The sequence below is a fragment of the Musa acuminata genome, chromosome BXJ1-2, assembly GCF_036884655.1.
Source record: "Musa acuminata AAA Group cultivar baxijiao chromosome BXJ1-2, Cavendish_Baxijiao_AAA, whole genome shotgun sequence".
Lineage (NCBI taxonomy): Eukaryota > Viridiplantae > Streptophyta > Magnoliopsida > Zingiberales > Musaceae > Musa > Musa acuminata.
Window position 1 is genome coordinate 29,717,102 of NC_088328.1, and position 21,369 is coordinate 29,738,470.

Consider the following 21,369-nt stretch of genomic DNA (forward strand, 5'->3'; position numbering starts at 1 on the left):
TACAATAGAAATATTAAAATAAAAACACTCATGGTCCTATAAAGGAATTTGAAGTTTTTGGATCCTAAACACACATTTAAACAAGGTTTTACTATTTTTATTCAAATATCTAAAATAGTATAATTTAATTTAAGATCGGTGGCCATGTATGACCTAACGTTAGAGGAACTCAAACCCTCCTAGAAAATTATAGACAGGTTCTTCAAAAACTACTCCTACAACAACAAAAAAATATAAAAAGAAAAATAATAAAAATAATAAGGTTTTTATCATTCAATTTTAACTAAAATCTGACAATCCATGAAGACCACTAAAAACCTAAATATCAAAATAAAGCATTGATACAACCTATAAAATAATTAATTATAAATGATTAGTGCAGATGTAGCGAGGATTGAAGTTCTTGAATCCTAGTAACACTTTTTTTTTATTGAAGTTGTACTATCTTGATTTTTTTTATCCAAAACAAGAAACTTGGTTTTCCATCATTTACTGCTTAATATCTATTTATTATTGCAGGAATATATTTCCACTTTTAGTTTTTTGGTTATCAATAAGGATTTGTATTCAAATAAGGGATGATATATAATTACACTTTTCATTTTGTTATCTAAAATATAATAATCTCTTCTAAAAGTAGTAGAGTGATTTCTCTAAAAAAGAATTCCTTTTTATTTAATATTTTTTCCCTATACGTATCCTAGTTTTTAGTTTTTTTATTTAATATTTTTTCTCTAATATCTTAAATACCAATTAATATCTAATTTCTTTTTATAACAAATAAAATTATAAATAGGATATTTGATGTAATACTTATATATATATATGTATATATTTATATTATTTAATTTTGTATATATATATATAAAGAACTTGTAGTAGGTTTGACAATCCTATTTTGGTACGAAGATTTTCATGGACAAAGGTCAACGATATATGGAGTGGTAAGAACTTGATCATGTCATTCTATATGTTACTCATTTCGATGAAACGGACTCATTTTGCTTCGGGTTAAAGTCAAGGGGAGCTTCGAAGCATATACACATTATATTAGTGAAGTATTTGATGGAGAAACTAAGTAGACTCAACTTGTAAAGACTTGTACTATCGAAGAATATATTGTAGAACTACCATTCAAATTATCGTGAAGAAAGCGATATACAACGAAAATTATACTAGGGGTAAGGGCTCATGATCTAGATGATAATGGTGCACCAATTGTGGTAAAGTCAATGGACTTTGAGAGTTGCTAGGTGATAGATTGTCATAAAGTTGTGCTTCATTGGTGTATGACCCGAGAGCAAGTGAACAAAAGGTGATTACCAAAGGAGCAAACATAATTGGAGGTGGTAGACACCTTATAATGTATTAGCAAAGGCCACACATGGAATATCACAGTTCGAGTTCATCCCATAAAGATCATAATGTAATACATATGTCACCAGGAGGCGACATGGTATAACGGATTATAGTGGAATGATTTGAGATAATGCGACACACATGAGAGAAATCTTATGAGAGATTTGATCATACGAATGTATAATTAGGAGCTCCACTTCGATAAATAATATGACGATGAGAATGACTATTAATTCAATGAGTGAATATCATAGAATCATAGAGGTGGGTCTTTTGTGCATTTATCAAAATTTACATCAGATAAAAGTCTTAGTCATCAACGGGTTATGTACCACTAAGGGAAAATTATGAGTATAAGTATCAGTGAGTCTCATGGGGGGACTTGATTATACAGATATATGATTAGAGTGACTGAAGAGTTATACTACTCCAGAGCTCATACTCGCTTAAGGGAGCCTGATAAGTTAGAGAACAAGATCGTATGAGTAAACAATGCTATCAAGGATGCAAAAGAGAACAGAATCAACACGAGTTATAATCTATTTTTTTTCGACCAAGGGGAAATGCTCAAAGAATACAAAGGTATTGAAGCAAGTGATCGAAAGGGGTAAGTATGCGACGATGAATCCAAAGAGACAACTACCTAAAATCAAGTATCGGTTAGAATAGAGTGGACTAGAAAGAGTGTCATAATGCCATAGAAATGGACCTACCAATCATGAAGAAAGTGATGCATATGCGAGGTGATGGATAGTAAGGCCATGAGTATGGCAGTGCCATAATACTACAAAGCAAAACTTCCATAGAGTCAACGATCCCTTGCTCTCATAGAGGGAGTGCATATGGCCATGAGAAAGGGTCGAGGAGGTGGAGAATGTAAAGATAAATTCTAAATACCGAGATATGGCTAAAAGGTAGAGGCTAAGGAACTTCATAAGACCGATATCAACGGGCTTCTCATCAAAATAGCTAAAAGTAGGGTACTTTGGCTCGATGTAGAAGCGTCGACTAAGAAACAAAACAGGTAATACATGGTGTTATACCTTTTCTACTCAAAAGAGTAGACAATAGAAATAATAAAGAAGACAATATAATCTCAAAGGCGACTAAAACTATTGGAAACTTGCTCCGGGTAAAATTTTACTCTTTTCAGATAAAACTTCTTGTATTCCAGAAGTTCGATGACAATGAGGAGGTGAATCATAGCTAACTCAACACAATGAGTGCAAACACTTCATGTGCTTCGAAAGTGTGAGCAAAGAGCAGGCAAAGGCTAGTAATCAATTCAATATATAATGTATAACATTCGATAAGGTGGGTAAAGTTGAGTAACCATTGTCTTCTAACTCTCAAGAGAATGAGTGAAATCGAGTACCTAGTTCTCTTATTTATCTAGTAAATGAGTTTTACATATGTTCAATGATCATTCGAAGTAAGTGAAAGACAATGATTATCAAATTCTCACTAATGGTGATCGATTATATTAAGAGTACATTATTCACTTCATTTTCGAACAGAATATCAATAAGTAAAAGTGATGCATACCTACTTTTAGAGGTAACACTAAGTAGAAGATGAATCAATGAGCAAATTTTACAAAGAAAAGACCTCAAAAACTTCAAAGTCTGTGAGGCGATGCTTATTAAAATTCTAACAAGCATTCACCCAATTCAAGCGGCACAAGACGTTTAAGAGATTGATGTATAACAAGGAATGTATTTTTCTTCATATGAAGGATTCGTATGAACCAATAAAGATAAACACAATTCAACCGACCCCACACAAGAGTTATTAGCAAGTTAAAGTAGTATGGCTGATCAAAGTTTGACTACTCAATTACAGAGAGTAACTAGGCGCTAAGAGGAGAGTTGCTATTGGAGTAGAATATTGATAGTTCAACAAAGGTAAAGAGATACAACATCCGCAAAGGCTTTAATGAAGATGTTAAAGGAATAAGTGAGAGCAAATGTCATGGACAAATTGTAAATAGGGTGTTCGATATAATACTTGTGTATCTCTATATCTTTTGATTTTATTTATACTTTGCATAATATATAGATAGCTTATAGTAGGCTTGGTAATCTCATTTTGGTTATTTTTTTTTGTCCTTTCAGGATTATAAACATAGATTATGTTCAATCATCGCATAGAGATAAAATTATCTAGAAACAACATCCAAAGTAATCAATTTTGGTAGTTTTTTAGTTTATCCAAGTGATCAATTTTGGTAGTTTTTTAGTTTTATAAAGTGGTGAAGAATGTCCACTACCACAGCACCTAGGAGCTACTCGAGTGACACATGATTGGATAAGCCTTTAGGGTAGTATCAAGGGCAGATTCATTATTTTATTCTCCAATAGTATCACGTGAACCACTTGTAAAAACTTTTAGATGTTTATAATTTACATCGTCCTGATGAAATGATTATTTGTTGGAAGACTGATGTTTAACCAATTAAGTACATGCCACTTCATTGCAATGATAGATAAAGTAACAAAACAAAAACGACCGGAACTGAAAAGAAGATAACCACGATGAACGTTTACAGAAGCAAATGATACGACCGACTACAACAAAGCGAAAGTGGCAGGGTGAAAGTAACGAGGCCAACGACGGAAGTATTTAAAATATTAGAGAATAAAGAAATCGACAGCACCTTTCCAAAAAGATCAAACAAAATTTCAGAAAAATCACCCAAAATAATATAAGCATGAGATTTTTTTTTTCCAGAAAGAATGTTGGTCCAATCCATTCCAGGATACATTTAAATTCTTCAGTTCTCTGCTTGCTGAACTCCAACTGGCATTCATAAGAAATATGTCTTCATTTACATTAAAAAAAAAAAACCAAGTTTCTCTGTTCGGTGCCGTAACTCTGAAACCAATTTAAGAAAGTAAAGGGAAACCAGATCAACAGAGGGTATGTTTTCCAGCTTCCTATGATGACAAAGCATGAAACTTTGAAATTTGTTAAACAGCGGAAAAACAAACACCACCATCAGCCGCAAATTTTTGCATATAAACAGGAGGTTAACACCTAGAAATTGATCAGATCATCCTTTTTCTCCTGCTGCTTCTTTTTCGGATCCTGATCCTCGGATGTGCTGCCGCCCTTCTTTCCAAAGATCATCTCGTCGAGGTCGTTTAAGATGTCATCGTCTCCACCTGACTTGGTTCTTGAACCTGCTGGTTTTCTGATGAGGGCATCTTCTCTGCTGGCTCGAGGAGACTCGTCAGGTTCCACAGCAACTGGTATCATGGCAGGCACAGGTTCAGACTGCACTACAGGAGGCTTCTTCAGCTCTTCATACTTGGAGAGGACTTTCTGGAGTTCATCATTCACGTTTAGGGCCTCAAATAGCACAGCTTCGTCGTCACCTGCTGTCTCAACAATTCTTTGAACAGTGTATTGACTTTGTTGGCACTGCTGGAAGAGGGTTTTTGTCAAGTCATCCTGCTCATAGAGAGAATATTAGAGACTGACCAGATAATCTCATGACATTTATTTTTAAGTTTCAATATGATAACGCGAAAAAAGAGTTACTCCAAAGCCGAAGTAGTATGCATAAAATTTTTAGAGAGAAACCTTGGAATTACAGCATTATATGGATCTTAGATGTGCTTCAATTCTGCTCATTGTACATTATGATGTCTTTTAAGATTCTCTGGTATAATAGTAAAAAGTTCCGTTAATCAGAAGATTAAAAAGATAATCCTAAATTAAAAGGACATCAATATTTAACATCTTAATATCAATTTGTCTATATGTTCATTGAGTGAGAAGATGATCCACGTTAAGAACTCAAGGTTACTGCAAAGCCTAGTTCAAATAAAGAACATTCTTTAGAAAACATCTGCCAAGTAAACAAAAGAAAGAAAAAAAACTCTGTTTAGGCAAACTAAGCTATCTACATATATTAACTGAATCACCACGCCTTTTAAGTCATAAATATATATAAGTTGTATAAAAGCATATTTGCACAATGTCCAGTGATCTATGTAGAAGAAGAGAACATGTGACAACAACTCACTCTGTAGATTAAGTTAGTTTCACACATCATGTCAGTCAAAGTTTTGGTAGATATTTGAAGGGTCTTAATAATATTTGTTAGGTGCAAGTCTAATCAAGTCGATTTGTACCATTAATCAACACCAACAGAATGCAACATTAGCAATTCCAAGAGCAACATAATGTTGCTCTTAAATTAGACACCTTAAGCAATTTCAGTTTAGAATGCTCAAAGTAGGTTACGGGAATCTGACCAATTGGGTGCATAGCTAAAGTATTAACATATTATTCATGTACCCAAAAAAATACAAGTCTAACATGGAAAAACGCTCTACTAGAGAAGAAAACAGCAACAAAGGTAGACACCCAAATGGAACAGAAATCAAATGAAACTAGTGTAAGAATAACAAACCTGGACTGCTAAATAGTTACCTTCAGTTCAAATTGTTGGACTTAACAGTTTATATGATCTCTGTTGCAAGCGTGCTAGTACAAAACAGAAGCTCCTCAAACACTAGGTACACATTAACATATTGCACATACTTGGGATCATAACAGTCAGCTTACTAGTTTAAAGTTATCTTACAACCATTTTTATGTTGTTTATACAACAAACTAATTCAAAGTAAAATAGTTCAATTAATTTTTCCTGACTTCATCAGTACATATTAACATAACCATATCTGAAATTAAGAATAAAATGAAGCATAACAAATCTAAAAACATCTGCAGAAAGATCGATGGGCCTGCAGTTGAAAGAAAACAGCTCTGGCATCTATCTGTAAAATTTTCAGTAGAAATTTAAAGAAAAAATGCAGAAAAGAAAGATGTGCAAGTAAAATTCTCCAAGAACTCCGATGTAAACAAAGCTTATCTTTTTAAGTATAGGATCAATCATCATGGACTAGCTCTGCCATCACGAGACATAAGTGACAAGAGAAGAAAAAGACAGACAGAGACTAGGTATAGTACAATATTAATCCCTGCAAGAAATGCCCATTTAAAATTCTTTCTTTCCGGCAGTTAAGGTTTTACACAAATTATTCAAAATTTTCATCGTGTTTGATCTCGTAGTGGATGAAAAGACCTATTAAACTGGGTTCAAGATCAGCCGATGTGATGTTGTTCTCTCTTTATACAATCATAGAGCTCAGTAAGGTAGTCACTAATCTCTGGGTTTTACTTGGATTATAAAATTGTAAAAATATGGAACCAGGTTATATATTCAGTCATGTCTCAGATACATATGTTCCATCATTTGCTCCACTCTAGGAATCTTTCACCTATTCTAGGTCACAATAATATCAAATTTCAAAGACACTCTGCTGGTAGTAAAATTATGACAATATCTTCAAACATACAGAACAAGAGACATAAATCAATTTCAGATCAATTCAATATAGTAAATCTTAGAGATGCTTTGACATACTTCCTCAATTACTAGTTAAGTTTTGGTCGTCAACAAGACAAAAATACATACCACCTGAAGACAAATTGCCATCTAGACGAATGTCATTATGAAAAACAAAATAATATAACATAAATCTACCTCCTCTATCGGAAAAAGGTTAAAAAGAAAGCATGGATATTAAATTATGTGATCAAATTAAATCACCTGTAAAGCTTCTTGATGAGGTGAAGAGGACAAAACTGTTGATAGAAGTTCGATACTATTGCGGGCAACATCAAATGCCTCCTTTATTTGTTCAGCAGTAAAACTATGCACAGGAGTATCATCATATGTCTGCTGAGCAACATTGTCATATGCTTCTTCTGTTTCTGAAACTGACCGCGGAGGTGTAAATATTGGAGCTAAGCTTTCGTTATCTCGCCCTGGGAACCGAACGCCTCTAGATTTCAAGCTCTACAAGAGGCAAACAATCCATCATGAACCTGAAACCAATCGATCCGACATCTAGACAAGGCTATGTCCTCATAATTAAATGTCAAATGATTCATCCGATCAATTTGCTCAGTGTATTGAAGAATTTAAAAAGATGACCAGAAAGCAATTTAGTCTATAAATAGAACAATAGAACATTTAACTATCAATAACAAAACTATACTATAAAAGAAGATAAAAGAAAAGGAGAACATCATGCTGAGAGACTGTCTACGAACTCTTTAAGTCAGAATGTCTAGGTTAACAAGTTCGCATCTAGTTTATGAAAGCAAAATATTCATGACAAAATGCAAAATGAAATTTTAAAAACAGTGCATAAAGCTCATATAATCCATGCTAAAGTACAATTTCTTACAAACTTAACATAGAGTGCAGATGCCAAACTTTCTTGCACAAAGAATGATATCAATGATAAAAATGACATCTATCATCTTTTCGCAATAAGTATAATGATGACAACCTATGCATGATATAAGAAGCTTAACAGTAGACCCAGGCCGGACAATGGTCCATACGAACAAATGCTTAATTAGAGGTTGCCTGGAGAATCACATATGATGCCCTCAAGGAACCACAATTTTAGCTACAGGTGCAGGTTGAGTGGTGCTAGAAAGAAATATTCTGATCTGCAAACACTAAGAACAGCTGCCACATGCCAATTATTGATGTAACTAACCGCACGTGAAACTTATAATGGAACTAAGTTATCATAATTGCCACAAGAGATAGACTTTATAACTCCTGGAGTTACAGCAGAACTGGTATAAGAGTGATATTGTAATTGCCTTGCACTTCTGATATAAGAAAATCACAAGTGTTTGTGGTAGGACTTTAGTACCTTGTAAGTTTCCTCATAGACTGGCAAGTACCGAAGTTCATCCCCAGACTCTCCCCATGCCTCAATCATATAAAGAGCCTTATTCCTGTTATTCACAACAGTTTGAGGATCATCGATAAGTTTTACCATCTCATCAAGCACCCGCTCTGCAGCAACCTCAGAAAAAGCTTTCTCACAATTTTTCACACAGGTTTCAAGAAGGACCAAAGCAAGATACTGAACCCTAGGATCCTTCAACATGATTCGTTTTTTTATGCCACGGATGAACTCAATGCTGTTATATTTTTCGCTGTTAATCATGTCACAGATCTCTAGATTGGCAGACCAGTCAGGTCCCTCTAAGTTCTCCGATGTGGCCTCTTCCACAATCTTTTCTGCTTGGTTCTGACCTTGAAATAATTCCTTCATCTTAAAGCTCATAGAACTCACGCCATCTTTCATCTTCCGGCTCACCTCCGCCCCACCAATCTTCAGACGCTCACCAAAGGCACTGACTTTTTCCATCAGATTGTCGCTCATTTTCGTGCTCCAAATTAATCTATAAAAGCAGAAACAGAAAACTATAGATTAAATAAAAGTTAAACAAAACAATTGGAGGTTAGCATTCTCGGAGCACAAGATACAGGATGAGAGATCAATACTCAGATATAATGGAGTATGGACACAGCTTCACAAGCCTTTATTGAATATCCAAGAAAATAAAATTCTTCCGTCCCAATGAGAAGCCATTAAGAAGTTTTAAGAGATCAAAGCTACCAATGCATATTGAACTAAAAACCATAAAGGGAACAGGGAAAATAAACAAAATAATCAATCTCACAGACCAAAGGAAGCAGTAGTCAAAACTTGTACAAATCCTACTGCTACTGACGGATAGAATTGCTGTTACAAGAATTAATGGCAGGCTGGCTTATTAACCTTCCCCACAAAACAAACAAAAAAAGGAAAAAAGAAAACCCATTTTAGGAAGGCATCGAAGAACCAGAGAAGAAACACAAATCGTAATACTAACCATCACGATGGAGACACGACCTTATACTGTCTAAACAGCATCAGTCCTATCTAAAGACTGAAGTAGAAACACAATCTAGGGTTTCGTTAATACATCATACTTGGTTAGCATCATGTTTCCCTCTTTTTATTCTTCTTCTCCTTAAGAACGGCAAGAAAAAATTTTACCAGGAAAAGGTACAACTGGAGGAGCAAATTACAATGGGATTCAAAACGACTGAGTCAACAAAATCGAACAAGACACATGGAGATCGATAAACGATACACGGATAAGAGATCGGTTCTTTACCAGCCGTAACGAGGACCGGAATCAAAGATCAAAACAAGAGATGGTGGACCGAGCGATCAGAATGTTCGCGTGATGCAAATCGAAATAACCGACCAGATCGGGCAGGGAACGGACAGTAATTACCTCGAGGTCGGAAGGAAACGGTGCAGAAGCACAAAGGAAAGGGAAGGGTGAGTTGTTGCCTTCGCCTCTTTTTCTTTTCCGCTGTCTCCCGTCTTCTGGTTCCCTTTCGTCGCTGCTGCTTCCTCTCTCTCACCCTTTTCGCCGTGGAGTCGAAGTCTTCGCCGTTGCTTTTGTAATTTTCTTGCTCTGTTGGTTTCCGATTTTGACCTCGAGCAACATCTTCGCCACGCACCCGCTGGAGCTACCGACCCTACGCGTGCGACGAATGGGAAAGAAAAGGTGGAGCCCGAATGGGACGCGCCGCGGAGTGCGGTGGGTAGACGTCGAAGGTTTGTTAGCATATAGACGTCGGTGCCGGGCTAAGTTAGGCAGGAGGCGATCTCGGCCGTTGGATCAGCCGCGGCTTGCTATCACGAGCCATTGGATGCAATTAGCAGGAGGCGACGTCGGCCGCATGGGCCGGCCCAAAAAAAGGGTAAATCCGGTGAATGGCGGCAGGAATATTATATATACGGTATATATACATTATATATATATATATGGTATATATACATTATATATATATATAGTTGGCGGTAAAGATTAGGTAGATTTCATTATACATGTATATGGGTCCACTTCACGTCATCTCTGTCGACGGCAGCAGTTCAACAGCTTCATTCGGGTGGCGTTGGGAGTGTTATTTGGGAGAGCTGCAAAAGTGCGCGTCTTACTTTTACATGTAGAATACCGCAAGCAACAGTAGAATGAGTGATTGATCTGCAAAATTGGCACGCGTTATTTGCGTCCTTGACATCAATGTGATGCTGCTTCTAAGAAACCAAAACTGAAGAGCCAAATAGATGCGTTTCGATATTAATTCCAATTTCATGAATGCAGAAGATGTCTGAAATAATCTTATGGAAACGAGAAGGATATGAATGCAATAGTAATTAGGATATGGTTACACGAAAGAAATTTGATATGGTATATTTTTTGCACCGCTCACGTGGACCCAAGCAAGCAGATACGATGATATAGATGTGGAATCTCAAGTACGATGTGGTTTACAGCACACATGTGGCGGCGGGCAATCGCTTGCCGCCCTCTCCGTACGAACGACATCATTACAGTACAGCCACCCCGGAAAGCTCGGGACGACACCGCGCAGCGTCGATCCGTGCAGGTCGGTCGACGCTCATATGGAAACTTAACTCGATCGCCCGAGGAGCCAACCACAATAAATTAACCCCGTATGACCAACTCATAGGTATAAAAGCTAATCCTTCCTAATCAGGAAGGGGAGGCACTTCGAATACTCAACTCTCTCTGATTCTACCAAAAACTAATTTAAGCTTTAGAGGGGTCGAGTCGAAAAATCCCCCTTCCGACCCTAACCTGTGTGCAGGGACTGAAGCCCAAGGAGCAGGCTGCCAACCCCTGGGAGCTCCCGACTCGGAAGCTAGAGCCAAAACCCGACCCGCAAGAGGTGGACGATCTTGGGCACCCGGGACAAAACCAAACCGTGCCAACTCGCTCTGCCACGGTGTAAAGGATCCCCATCATTTTGGCGCTAGAAGGAGGGCCTAATGCTTGCACCTCAACCGAGCAAAACTCGCTCTCGAGCCGTGCACCTTGGTTATGAGCTATTGGCTCTCCTACGGGAGGGAGCACTGATAAGGTTATTTAGTCTCACATTGGTTGAGGAGTACGGGAACCAAGGGCTCATAAGTCCACCGGTTCTCTCTTACCCTCAGATGTGCCTTTTGGAGCTCACATGCTCCGAAATGATAAAATTGTATGGGTACGTCCAAAGCGGATAATTCCTCACGAGCCTACGGGCCACACTAATGGTCGATTGACCAATGATCCCTTATTAAGACCTATCTCAACTCAACCCCCAAACCCTGAGGACACTAATGCCCACCTCAATTTAACTCGGGAGCCACCTCGGATAATTAATCGTTACCTCAAAATCATATTTGGTCGAATTCTCTCTAACTCCAAAACCCCCCTCCCCCATACCTGATGTTTCAAGATCGAATTAAATTATACATGATCGACCGTATCAAGACAACAACTTAGGAAGAATAAATAGAGAAGTTAACCTTATAAGACGAAAACCAATATCGATGATCAAATCATAATTTTTTTAATAAAAATACTTTTTAAAAATAAATATAAGATAATTAAATTATATGATCTTGATTATTTTGATTAAGATATATTAAAATTTGATTAAAATTATCGTTCAATAAAAATAAAAAGGAACCCTCGTCTGGTCTCTCAGAAAATATATATACAAATCATAGACTAAAGATCTAAAATATATATACAGATAATAGATTAGAGATAATATTCTCTCACCTTTAATCCTTATTATAGTCATGTGAAAGAGTTGAGAAAAAAAAAAAAGTCTAGTTTCGTATATAGTGTTTTCCTAGTGATCGAATTATGGTGCATTATCAAATCAGACAAAAATAACATTAAAAGGTACAAAAAAATCTGATATTAATATATGATTACCTTATTTCAATTATGACCTTATATTATTTCTTAATTTTATGCTAATAGAGATTTCATCTTAATATATTTCCTAAGTATATCAAATCTTTTTATCTTTGGCAACTGTTACCTTTTTTACTTACTTATGAGTTAAGATATTTATCAATTAAATTAAATTAATTGAAAAATTAAATTGAATGATATATGATATTAAAAAAAATAAATTGAATGATATTTTGAACCCTCAAGTCTTATATACAGTTGCTAAACAAATGTCCTAAGTCTAAAATTCGTCGGATAAAATTTTAAGCTCGAAAGCTGGCAAAGTGAGATAGGTATATTGTGATGCTACAAACTCTTAATTTTCTATATATATACAAAGTTAGTATATAATAGAAAAGTATAAACCATCTTCTCATTCATAATATAAACTCCCTTCTCTGTGTTTAAGAAAGATATTTGTAAACCCCTTTCTCCTCTTTTATGACAAGAGAAGAATCACAAACTTCTTTCTCCTCTTTTAAAATTATAAAAATATATTCTAAATAATAAGTAGGAATCTCTCTCTCTCTCTCTCTCTCTCTTCAAATTACTTAAGCCTATATTTAAGGATCTCAGATTATTAACTTAAGCATCAAAATGGTTAAATCAAGAAGTCTTTTTTAATCTTAGTCTTCATGTAAGTGGCACATCAGAAGTACAATACTTCCATTTCAAAGTCACCTTAGAGTCATCTCCGATCCACCTCAAAGCCATCTTAGTTTCACTTCGGAGTTTCTTTGAAGACATTTCAAACAATCTTACGTATACGGTTCTCGATCATATTGGGCTAATTAAGATGACAATAACTTTTTCCTCTAATACTAAGATATATAATACAAAATCTTGAACTCTTAATACTTGCTAAGTGAACTTGGAATACTATAATCATTATAATATCTCAAATGTCAATTAAAAATTTTAAAACATATTTTTCCTAAAAATTATAGTATATATATATATATATATCTGCTATTTAATAATAATTTTTTGTTAAGGAATGACATTTTATTGGAATAGTCCATATTTTACTATAAATTTGTACATAAACAAATTGATTTAGGAGAAGTCTCTGTCGGACTTATTAAGATACTCAAACACACGTTATTGCCTTTGCAGACGACTTAGTTGAATCAGCAGTAAAAGAAGACTTGGTGTTCTTCTTAACATAATGAATCTATGCCATACATTTGGAAGCATTAGGCTCCAAACACCACTACAAAAATTCCTTCACTCCAAAAGCATATAGATAGGAAAAATATGCTCATCACCTCTCAATTCTAATTTTCTTCATTAACATGAGTATACGTAATACAATCAAAATTCATCAACCATATTAATTGTCATGAATTGAATAGAAATCAACTGTGCTCACAATTCATCTGTCAAACTAGTATGTGTAATTATTTTGCATGCAATAATGTAACCATGTAATTTATTGTACAAGCTTGACCATCGCCTAATTTATGTATGATCTTTATTCATGTGCTTGCCATGTGGGTCACGCTTTCTAAGAAGCCCAGTCCGTCAACGCCACATTTAAATTGGGCTCGTCGGTCGGTCAACATTTATCGACACGATGCGATGTCGTCGTGTGGTGTCCATCCAATTTCGAGGCACACAAACCGTTTGCTCCTCCTCTCCTTTCTGTTGGTCAACCTCTCGGTAAAACTCTGATGGCCACGTGTTCGCTTCTGGAACGTCAAACACCCCGGTCCCCGCTCTTGGACCAAGTAGCGGATCCGGATGCCGAAACCGATCGACGGATGAGATCCAATCACTGTCGATTACAGGGTTTTGAAGCTGGAACTTCGCCGTCGGATCGAGGTATGTCGGTGGAGTTACGTCGTTTGCGTTTGGCGCAAGAAAGCCCGGGCGGACTGCCGACCGTCCTCCGGTATTTGTACTCTACCTTCCTTCTGATCACTGTGTCCTCATCTTCTCCTCGCGTTCTCCCGGATCGAGAAGGTGCGGAAATCACCGCCCCCGGCTACCGAGTTCGGATGAGAGAGAGTGGCCTTCCTTCAGAGATGTATCAGCTAATCGTCTGCCTTTTCCAATTTAGGTATCCGTCCTCCCCTTCCGCTCTCGATTTCCTATCCTCCCTTTGGCTTGATCCTTTTTTTTTCTCTCTTTGTTGTGTTGATCCTGGTCCTGGATTAGGGTTATGGTTTGTATGATTGGGGGAATATTCGCGAAGGAAAGCTGTGATCTTTGTCAGTGATTGCCTGATTGGTCTGGAATCGAGTGATCAAGTCATCTTTGATGGGATTTGGTATATGGTCATGATGCGTATTGATCAAGAGGGTCAATTCTCTTGTGAATTTCACATGCATGACCGTTGATTCGCTGCTATCTGGGATTGCCTGAATTTTGTCTGAAATATTCTGTTAGTTGTCGCTGGTGTTGGAATTTGTGCTACATCTCATAGTATCAATGTTTGCTGCCCATCCGTGGAAAGAAGAATCAATTACTTGAATTAACATAGCATTTTGTTGATGTTGGATGATTGTTTGTGCTTGATTCCATGTAGAGACAGGTTAGGATTTGTGATGATGATGTTTGTTTTTTTTTTTTTTTTACAGTTTCAACTTTGTCAGTGCAGACAAAGAAGCGACTTTGCTTGTCTGATTGGCATCTTTATGTTACGATCGAATTCTTGCCATTTATTGTTAGCGTCCGATTTTATCTAAGATGGATGATGCTCAGATGCTTGAAAAGCTGTTTGCATTATTTATAAGATTGTAATCCGTGGTTTACTTATGCACTATCGTTACATGTTAAATAACTTATTTAAAAGAACTGCATGCAGAGATATTTGGGGAAATCAGCAGATGTGTCAATGCATCTGATTTGTAACAGCAAAGTTACTTGGATTTTGCAGTCAGGTTAGAATATATGGTACTGGTATGACTAGTGCTTAGCCTTCTATATAGTGTGGGCTGTGGTGGTGAGTGGAAAATGCAATAAAGCAAGGATATTTTGGGGTTATCAGCCTGTTTTTAATCTTTGTTGACTACGAATGCCTCATAGAATTAAGAAAGTGCAGTGGCACATTTTTAGCCATGTGGCTGTAAATAATGGATCCTTTGGAATGGGAATTATGAAACTGCACCTGTAAAGGGATTAGTTGGAGAACATAAATCTTCAATGTTCTCTCTTTATAATAGCAAACCGTTCAGGATTTTTGATAGACCAGTAACGGAGGATGCAGGGTGTCAGGGACAGAAAGGAAACATATCTTCTTTCCGCTTGGCCCGTGTTTTGATTTGACTCTCTTGATTCCTGTGTTGGAGATGTTGATATGTGGTTTCTACATTTTTTTCCAAGATCATTCATACAAAGAATTAAACCCTGCCGCTTCTCTTTGGTTGCCTATTTTGGCATACCATCTAATTGTGCCTTTTGTGGTTATTGATTGTTATTGTAATTATCTCTTTCGCTGATCAAACATGGTTCATATTACCATTAGAATGCCTTCATACTGGTGGTATTGGTCACAGGCTTTCATATGTAGCTATGAACCTAGGCTTGTACTCATGTATATCAAGTTGGGAGTTGTCTTGCAAGTCATTAAAAAGAAAATAAGTAAAGATGAAAAATGAGTTTTGAAAGATTGGTGATCTTGTTATCGATCATCTTCCCTTCTTGATGTGCTTAACTCCTTATTATGATTTTTGTTGCTGTTGTCTAGACTCTTCTTTAAATTTTGTTTATCATTGTAGCTCGCAGACATGACACTTTCTAGTACTTAGTGATGATACATACAACTTTAGGAGCATCTCAATATTGGTTATGCCCAAAAATTTACTGTTGTGGGTGGGTGATCTTATATGTCATAATATACTTGAAAATTGTGGTGGAACAATAGCATGCGAGTGTAGATATAAGTTGAGCTTTTCTTGTTCTTTAACTAAGAGAAGAATTGTAGATATATGTACAAATGGATAGTTTCCATTTTTCAATGGCATAGACTTTTACAATGACTACATTAATGCATTCACTGGAATTGTATGGTTTTCTTCCTCTCCTTGTTAGAAGCATGATGATTAACTTGATATGCCTTTATATTCATATATATAACAGCATAGAAATATTTATTTTCTTTTTAATTTATATTTGGGATGCCTTCACATCCAAATTGTCCATGATATTCTGATCTATAAATGAATTTCCAATAGATCCATAAGTCTTCTTGGTCCATTCTGTACGACTTAATAGCCATACTTCTCTATTTTTTTTTATTTGATGTGCTATTTTTTGGACTAAATGCTTATTATTTGTCACCATTATTTAATGAGGCTTCTCCTTTGTATAAAGGGGAGTCTTTCATCACTGTTCTTTTACATTTTTGTTGCTTTCTTTGGTCTGATCTGATTATTGCTACTGAGATGTAAAAACATTTTCCATAGATATTATTGCTATGCGGCTTTTGTATATTTCTTTATTTTTCTAGGTATTCTAATAGGATTACTCTATAAGTGCATCTTGAATATTTTGGATGCTTTTGCAGGGAAACCTTGTTCACTGTCTTCCCAGACATGATATTTTCTGGTTATTCCCCAATGCACGGTTTTCTGTTATTGTAAAAAGTTGGCAGGCTTCGTGGAGAAAATTACATTGATAAGCATTAGTCAGTGGTTTGCAACTCTTTTTGTGAGTAAAAATGGAGTATTTGAACGTAAAGGTGTTGGATAAAGGCAAAAACTGTGATCTCAAGAGAAAGAGAAATTCTGATGTTTGTTCCATTGACATTGGCCATGGCTTGGTAGCACATCAGCCTATTGTAGGTCAATCCTCTTTAAGGGCCTGCACGAGAACCAGATGTAAAACCAACCTATGTTGCTCTCCTGAGAACCATATTCTCAAGAATTATCGCAATTTCACACAGAGTGGGTTACCCCAGCAGGTTCTGTTTTATGAGAATGGTGAATGGAATGATTTTCCAGCAAACATTGTCAGTTTGGTACAGGAAGAATTTAAATCAAAGAAAGCAATTACAGAAGTAGGTTATCGGAATCAGCAATGTTTGTTAGATTTCATTCACATGGTTTGTGTAGTTCTGCATACAGGTCTGAAGCCATTAGCATGGATTGATGATCATGGAAAATGCTTCTTTCCAGAGTCATCAAATAGATGCCATCACTCTGACAAAAAAATTCAGGCTTACATGAGTTCTGAATCAAATGGGATACATGGAAACAACACTCATTTTGAGATTTCCATCAATGAAGCTGAAAGCTCAAGTTCAGTAGCTGATGATGAGATTATGTCTAATATCAAGAGGGTCAAGTGCGAAGAAAATTTTGTCAGTCATCAGAATATTTGGTCTCCAGGCAATGAAGTAGTAGGAGAAAATGAACCAGGTTCTATTTTCCCTTTAGATATCCCTGCTTTTGGAACATTTCAAGCATCTGCAGGTGGTCATCGTGTTAGTTTGGTGCAGGATATGTTACTCCAAGGGTTGGGAAAGTTTATTGATGCAAAGGATATTGTTGGAATACTTAGGACTCCATTGAGAAATGATTTAGGTTTAGATCGGTTTGATCTTTTTCAGAAGCAGGTTGAAGTCACTAAAATGGCGCGTGGCAATGCAAATGTCCGCTATGCATGGCTTGCTTCTTCCAAGGATGCAGTGGAGGAGATGATGTTACATGGAATTCTGAAGCGGTCTATGCAGAAGTGTCTTTATGGCAATGGCATTCATCTCGCCCCTGCAAATTGCTCCAACATCTGGTAAGGTTTTGCTTTGACATAACATTCATCATGTTTGTGCACCTTCAGGAATACCTTAATTTTTGTCAGGGAAGGCTGTCAATAGTTTCTTATCCTGATTACTGTCTGCTCCTGTTTCTCTTCTTGGAATTTTTTTATCGATAGTCCATTGTGAAGAACTATGACTTACTTGCATATGCTATTACAGTACCAGCTACTCTGATGTTGATGAAAGTTGCGTTATCCACCTTATGTTGTGCCGCATTGTAATGGGAAATGTGGAACTTATTCACCCTGGATCTGAACAGTGTCAACCTAGTAATGAAAACTTTGACACTGGTGTAGATGATCTTCAAAAGCCAAGGCATTATATTATATGGGACATGAATTTGCTTACCCATGTCTATGCAGAATACATAGTGACTTTTAGGGTGACCTCCAAAGTTAAAGGTAATGCTGTTAGTGTGCTTTCTTTGCATGACTATAGCTTTCTTTTTGAAAATCATCAATAGGATTTTGAAAAGATTGTATGTTTATGTGATTGCAGAATGTTTGCTTGGGAAGGAAAGTATATATAATGTATCTGCCCTCAAAAATTCTAGTCCATCTCACTGCTTATTACAGGTGTGTTCTACAATCAGATATTCCTCCATATTTTATAGAAACTCTGCACTTGGAATGAGGTTTGAGTTGAGAAAAGTTTGGTTGTTCCATAAATAGATTCTTTGTCTGAACACATGGAGATTTAGGATTTAGGATGCTGAAAGTTTATGTATTGCATACATGTCAGATATGTAGGATACTTTTGGATACATGTTAGATATTTTATTTGAAATATCAAAACTGTAAATTAATTATCAAAGTTTAGATACTTCTAATATACTTAGGTGATATTGAATAGATAATATTAGGGGAACTTGTTTCTCTTGGATGTAGATTTTATATTATAGAGATGAATACAAGATTATGTAGATTAATTATATATATATATATTTATTTATTTATTTGTGTGTGTGTATATATTGTATCAATCATCAAACAGTGTGGAGAAATTCTGTGTTACCAAAAGCGTATGTGCAGAAATAATAGTTAAGTGCTTACTATTTATCATGATATATCAATACCTGTTTATAGATTATAGACAAATTTCAAGCTTTGTTGTATACTATTATATTATCAATCCATATCAGATCTGTATAAATATTCCACATCCATATCTGTTTTTCATGGCTATTGACATTTGTATGTTCTAGTGTTTTTACTATTTGTGGACGGGAGGAAATCAAAATTTTATTTTAAGTAATTTCATTTTGAGATCTTACTTTGTGCAGCTGATAATTCATCAAAATTTGTATGACTGGAATGGTTGATTGATCATTTGTCAATTCTGTTTTCTGTGATATCCAGATTTAATATTTGCTAATGCAGCCTTTTTTTCTGCATCTGAAGTGTTTTTTTGTCTTTTAGTTATCAGTGAATGCCTGTTATCATTGTTGTTATTTTCCTTTTTTTTACCTTCAGGATAAGACTTTTGAACCATCTCCAGCCTTGGGCAATCATTCTCAAGTTCCTGTGTCAACAAGAACACCTCCAAGAATTCCAAGTTCACCATGGATGCCCTTTTCAATGTTATTTGCAGCCATTTCAACTAAATTGCCTCAGGGGGACATGGACCTGGTTCACACTCATTATGATGACTTTAAGGTCTAAACAATTCACTGACAAGTTGTGTTATTTACTCCTGAGCTAATCTGGCCTCCTAAATAGTTACTGTTTTTTCTACCAGAAGAGAAAGATAAGCCGAATTGACTTGGTCAAGAAGTTAAGGCAGATAATCGGGGACAAATTGTTGGTTTCTACTATAATGAGGCTGCAACAGAAGGTTTGATTTTCTTTATTTTTTTTTATAAATGCTGCAAATGAGTGAAGCTGCAAATAGAATAGGCCGAGTCCTGTAACTAATCAAACCACTCTTTTAAGTTTTAAGTTTACACTTGCTGGTTTGTTTTGATCCTATTCCTTATTCACACCATTCAGTCCTAGCCCATGATAATGAACAGAGTCTTTGGCTTGCTCAAAGAATTTTGTTGATGACTATTACTCCAGTCGTCTTCCATGTCTCTCAACTTTTCTATTCTTTGTCTATGTACATCACCTTTTCCCTTCCTGTGACCATTTGGAGTCACTCTTGGTCTACTAGGGCCACTAATGAGGCAAACCAGAAGTTTCAGTGGAGCATCCTAGATGTTGTGTCAAGGTTGCACTATGAATTTGCATGTCTTTATCACCAAGGGATGAATTTTCTCACTTGTGGCAACGGTTCCATCCTGAATCAACTTTGAACTCCATTTTTGGGCTTTTTTCTTGATTGTTTGTTGACTGACAAGCACATATACATTTCAGATATAGCAAGTAGAGTGAAGTGGTATCCATCTAGCTAGAGGTTCTGAAGTTTTTCACTGTTAGTTTCCTACTTGTATATGACCCTTAGTCCATCTGCAGTCTCTCGTTGTGTCAGCCGAGCTACCTTATGCGTTGTATAATTTTTTTATAGATTTCAACTCCAGGCATATCCTGCCCTTTCAGTGTTTCAGCTTGATAATTTCTCCACAATACTAGTAAATCAGCTTACTTAACAATCTTCAGCTGACATCACAATTAGTAAATCTGATTTCCTATTTTGTTTAAGGCTTTTGTTGCAGATGATTTGTTACTAGTATCAAAGGTCAAGGCATCCTATCTTCTTGTGTTCTCATATACAGATGAGAACAAGTTTTTATAAGTCAGTAAAGCAGGCTGTCAATATCTTATGACGTCTTTAACTAAAGTTTGCTCATTAGCAGTTTTTAATAAAGGAGCAGCCATGATTGTCAATATCTAAAGCAACTTCTCTAAAGTTGCTCACTAGGAGTATTTACTAAAGCAACCACCATGGTTGTCAATATCTCAAATGACGTCTCTCACTAAAGTTGCTTATTGACAGTATATATATATAAATATATATATTCTCAGTCATCATATTGCTCTCTTCTCATGAAGTCATCACCATTTGATTAGAGTGTTAAAAAGAGTATGGGATGGAAGAGTCTTTTGCATGGTGTAATAACTCCATGGTTCTGTTGTTCTCTTGCAGTTACCACCTATGGCCAGACACGAGCCACCAAAGTCCTGGTCTCGTAACTTGCAAAACATGTCTTGACAAGGTGGAAGCATGGAGCTGTCTGTGTGTGGTCTCGCAAGTCTCACTCACATTTGAAGTAAGTTTGCTGGTTTCAGCACTCACTCCTTACGGTAGGTTTACGATCTAAGAAACTTGTTTCAAGCTGTGTACTCTTTGTAATAATAATGCCTGTCTCTGTTGTGTATCATTTGGCTCGCTTGATGTAATTGTAAAGTGGGAGTCTTTTTTGGCCTATCAAACATATGATATCTATGTGAAATCTCTCTCACCTTCTCTCTGTATGATAAGCCTCCGAAAATTAAAACCCATGCTGCTTGTGTAAGTTTGCCTTGTCTTTATTATGGAGACTGTCAACTCTCACAGCAAGCAGGTAATGGGAGGATTATGTTCCTGTCCCTGCAAATCATATAGCTTAGCTA

The 21,369-nt window shown here is 36.2% G+C and overlaps 2 protein-coding genes across 4 annotated transcripts; one reads left to right on the forward strand and one right to left on the reverse strand.

Annotated features, from left to right (window-relative positions):
* Positions 1-4,144: 4,144 nt before the first annotated feature.
* On the reverse strand, positions 4,145-9,690 carry LOC135608512 (TOM1-like protein 1). Of its 2 annotated transcripts, none has more exons than XM_065101479.1 (4): positions 9,532-9,690; positions 8,109-8,646; positions 6,983-7,231; positions 4,145-4,812 (listed from the first exon to the last, which is right to left on the reverse strand). In XM_065101479.1, the coding sequence occupies exons 2-4, from the start codon at positions 8,625-8,627 to the stop codon at positions 4,396-4,398; spliced, it is 1,185 nt and encodes a 394-aa protein (XP_064957551.1). In that variant the 5' UTR covers positions 8,628-8,646; positions 9,532-9,690; the 3' UTR covers positions 4,145-4,395. The 2 variants fall into 2 exon arrangements, with proteins under 2 accessions (XP_064957551.1, XP_064957556.1); XM_065101484.1 differs by having other exon boundaries at positions 9,409-9,537.
* Positions 9,691-13,960: 4,270 nt separating this feature from the next.
* On the forward strand, positions 13,961-21,231 carry LOC135584110 (inactive poly [ADP-ribose] polymerase RCD1-like). 2 transcript variants are annotated; one of them, XM_065101497.1, is made up of 8 exons: positions 13,964-14,119; positions 14,218-14,593; positions 16,568-17,790; positions 17,978-18,219; positions 18,317-18,393; positions 19,291-19,473; positions 19,556-19,651; positions 20,903-21,231. In XM_065101497.1, exons 3-8 carry the CDS (start codon positions 16,721-16,723, stop codon positions 20,966-20,968), a joined length of 1,734 nt encoding a protein of 577 aa, XP_064957569.1. In that variant the 5' UTR covers positions 13,964-14,119; positions 14,218-14,593; positions 16,568-16,720; the 3' UTR covers positions 20,969-21,231. The 2 variants fall into 2 exon arrangements, with proteins under 2 accessions (XP_064957564.1, XP_064957569.1); XM_065101492.1 differs by lacking the exon at positions 14,218-14,593 and having other exon boundaries at positions 13,961-14,119.
* Positions 21,232-21,369: the final 138 nt, after the last annotated feature.

Bases quoted from the DNA above. Each gene is read 5' to 3' on its own strand.
- LOC135608512 (XM_065101479.1), bottom strand. From the start codon at position 8,627: ATGAGCGACAATCTGATGGAAAAAGTCAGTGCCTTTGGTGAGCGTCTG. The intron at 7,232-8,108 runs GTACTAAAGTCC...TGCCTCTTGTAG, and splicing joins TCTATGAGGAAACTTACAAG to AGCTTGAAATCTAGAGGCGT. The intron at 4,813-6,982 runs GTGATTTAATTT...CTCTATGAGCAG, and splicing joins CTCATCAAGAAGCTTTACAG to GATGACTTGACAAAAACCCT.
- LOC135584110 (XM_065101492.1), top strand. From the start codon at position 16,721: ATGGAGTATTTGAACGTAAAGGTGTTGGATAAAGGCAAAAACTGTGAT. The intron at 18,394-19,290 runs GTGTGTTCTACA...TTTTACCTTCAG, and splicing joins CATCTCACTGCTTATTACAG to GATAAGACTTTTGAACCATC. The intron at 19,652-20,902 runs GTTTGATTTTCT...GTTCTCTTGCAG, and splicing joins TAATGAGGCTGCAACAGAAG to TTACCACCTATGGCCAGACA.